The 3,073-nt window shown below is 35.4% G+C and overlaps 1 protein-coding gene across 1 annotated transcript; it reads right to left on the bottom strand.

Annotated features, from left to right (window-relative positions):
• Positions 1 to 1,100: 1,100 nt before the first annotated feature.
• Positions 1,101 to 3,073, bottom strand: LOC115983535 (desiccation protectant protein Lea14 homolog). Its single transcript, XM_031106241.1, has 2 exons — positions 2,801 to 3,073; positions 1,101 to 1,503 (listed from the first exon to the last, which is right to left on the bottom strand). The coding sequence occupies exons 1-2, from the start codon at positions 3,004 to 3,006 to the stop codon at positions 1,254 to 1,256; spliced, it is 456 nt and encodes a 151-aa protein (XP_030962101.1). The 5' UTR covers positions 3,007 to 3,073; the 3' UTR covers positions 1,101 to 1,253.

Below are 3,073 nucleotides of genomic sequence, written 5' to 3'. Positions count from 1 at the left end.
ATGATAGTCTTCCTACAGCTCAAGTGCTAGGTTCAAGAGGTTTAAGCCTCGATCCTCTATGTAAATTGTGTTATAATCATAATGAAACTATAGAGCACTTATTCAGGAGCTGTGAGGTTGCTCACCAATTCTGGACGTAGCTGCAAGTGCCCCATTGCACCAGAAATTCATTCACTCTTCCCTTTAAAGCTTGGTTGGAAGTCAACTGTAATGATGGTATGAATGTCTCTGTTAAAGGTATTCCTTGGAAGGTGCTGTTTCCTATGGGATTGTGGCATTTATGGACTCACAGAAACAATTTTCTTTTTAGAACTGGTGTTGTGGATCCTCAGATATGGAGAAAATGCATTCAAGCCGGTGCTGAATTTTTCTCTCTTGGGTTTGCTTCTAAGTTCAAACAACAAAAATCCATTGTTCTTGTGGGTTGGGAGAAGCCACCGAGGGGTTGGTTGAAACTCAATACCGATGGTTCAGCTATGAGGAATCCAGAAAGAGCTGGTGGAGGAGGGTTAATTAGAGATCATGATGGGGCTTGGCTGAAAGGTTTTGCAAGAGGTCTTGGATTCACAAACAGTGCCTTGGCTGAGCTATGGGCACTTAGAGATGGGCTGCTGCTAGCCAAGGAAATGGAAATTCAACAACTTTTAATAGAATTTGATGCTTTAAGCATTGTTATTCTAATGAACAATGAATCTGAAAACCTCTTAATGGAGCCTCCCTTATCTGATTGCAGGAGCCTTTTGAAAGAAATTCCAAACAAGCGCGTGATCCATGCATTCCGGGAAGCAAACCAATGCGCTGATGCATTGGCTAAACTAACAGCACAATCTTTGTATAGTTTTGTTACTTTTTGTAACCCACCGCCTGTGGTGGAGGATATATTAGCTTTTGACAAGGCTAATTTGCGTTGTAATAGACTTGTGAATTCCTAAGTTAATGTTTAATCATGTTTTTACCGAAAAAGATATGAATTTACAATTATTAGTTGAGCAATTATTGCCTGTGGTATTGGGCGTAATAATTAGAGAGATTACACCATTGTATTTTGTATAGATAAAACTTGGAACAATTACTGGCTTGGCAGTTGGCATACAGCACGATAAAAGGAAAATTCCCATATGTATTTGTGCAACAAAAATTGAAGATAGGAATAGGATACAAGTAGTTGTTATTCATCATCGAACAAAAAGATACTAAAACAAAAACAGTATTTAAGAGTGTGTATGATATTCCACAACCATTGAAACTTAAAGTTAAAACATGTCAGAGAGGGTAGGTAGCTTGACCTCTCCCTTGGTAGAAAGGGGAATGGTAAAGTTTCCAATGATGGGAAGGTCAATAGTGATACCCAAATCCAACTCATAGTCTATGTCCCCATCTGCACAAACATCCTTTGCCAAGCTCACCATTATACTGTGTGCCACCTTCACTGGAACCTCTAGCATTGTTGTGTCACTCGCCTTCAGAGACCCTGGGTCTGGTACTGTCCCTGATGCAATCACCCTGACCCACACATACATAAAATTACCATAAATTATTGCAAATTTAATTTTGATTTTATCAATCCATATCTTTTACATTTAAAACAAAAAAAATTAAGTTATTATAATTTACAACGAGATCAAAAAGAAATGGAATTTTAAATTTGATCACCGCGTCTATATGGTAAATATGCAGTTACAAATAATCAAGCCAAAGCAATAGGAATTAAACCTAAGACAATTTCAAATAGAAAAACTTCAATCATTTCAATTTCAATTTCAATTTGTTTGAGAGAGGAAAAGGAGTGTTTATCACAAATAGTCTAAATAGCTTTGAACGAGTTTTAAATTTGTTTGAATTCTTAGTATTAAGAATTAAGATGATGGAATATCCCCAATTCATATCTATTCAGCATATCTAGTAAGTTATGAGCAACACATTTCTGTTTATCTCTTAATATGTGAACTATAAACATGAAAGGAACCTATGAAAGTTTTTGCCTCCTTAATCAAATAACCGAAGAGGCCAAGGAAACATCATGGTTTCTCAAAGAATTGATCATTGTAGCTTTTAACCCTTGGAAACCATAATAACTTTGATAAAGTATGCATAGTTGTATACCAAAGATAAAAAGTGTCGATCATATAGCGTCCAGTCAGAACTTCATCTTTTGAGCATATGCCCGTGGCAGATTCTTCAAAGGAATTTTTAGATGTTTAATAAAGCAAAAAAGATGTGGTATTGTGGAAGCTCTAAATTCCCTTCGAAGAACACCACCAAGCATATGCTTAAATTGATTTTTTTTTTTTCTTTTTTGTTTTTTTCCTCTTTAAAAATGCTTTAAGAAGTCACAAGCAAAAAGAGATCACACTCTTTGAAACTGCTATAAGGTACCACGTACCGAAGAATTGTAACTAGATTAAAATGAACAAAGTTGGAGTAATGTCCATGTTCCATGGTGCAAATGAAAAACATATAAATGTGATTGAATTCAGTATTATCCCATCATTATCATCTACTATCTATTATCTATGCTACTATTTAAAACGCTTTTACCATTGAATTCTTCTTCTTTTTTTAAGTTCGAAAATACCCTAACGCCTCTAGCAAAACTAAAATACATTTTGATAAAAATGTAATTCTAACTCTCACTAAAACATTGATCACAAATATATGACCGATCACATAAAATGAGCCCCAAAAAAAAAAAAAATCAAAAGCAAAGCTAAGATCATAATATATAGTATTATATAGCAACGAGATAAAAAAAAAATATTTATATATATATATATATATAATAAAAATAAAAAGAAGCTACCTGCCAGCACTCTTGAGAGTGTAAGAGATCTCGCAAATGGGTATGGGATGTCCATAAGGGTTGGTCACAGAGACCTTAGCGAGGTACTCCACAGAATCACCGCTCACACGCTTGAAATCAACATCATTGATAGTAGCCTCTGGCTTCTTTACGTTGGCCACATTCTCTACCACGAAGTTCTTAGCTTTGTTCAACAACTGAGACATTTTGGTTGAAGAGATCGAGAGATTTAGAGAAACAGTTAAACCCGGTTTCTGTCTCTGATCTTTGTTG

The sequence above is a fragment of the Quercus lobata genome, chromosome 4, assembly GCF_001633185.2.
Source record: "Quercus lobata isolate SW786 chromosome 4, ValleyOak3.0 Primary Assembly, whole genome shotgun sequence".
NCBI lineage: Eukaryota > Viridiplantae > Streptophyta > Magnoliopsida > Fagales > Fagaceae > Quercus > Quercus lobata.
Note: the sequence above shows the minus strand (reverse complement) of the source record. Positions and strands in the feature narration are given on the sequence as shown.

Excerpts from the sequence above, each read along its gene's own strand:
- LOC115983535 (XM_031106241.1), bottom strand. The coding sequence starts at position 3,006 with ATGTCTCAGTTGTTGAACAAAGCTAAGAACTTCGTGGTAGAGAATGTG. Across the intron at positions 1,504-2,800 it reads ACTCTCAAGAGTGCTGGCAG|GGTGATTGCATCAGGGACAG; the intron begins GTAGCTTCTTTT and ends TGTGTGGGTCAG.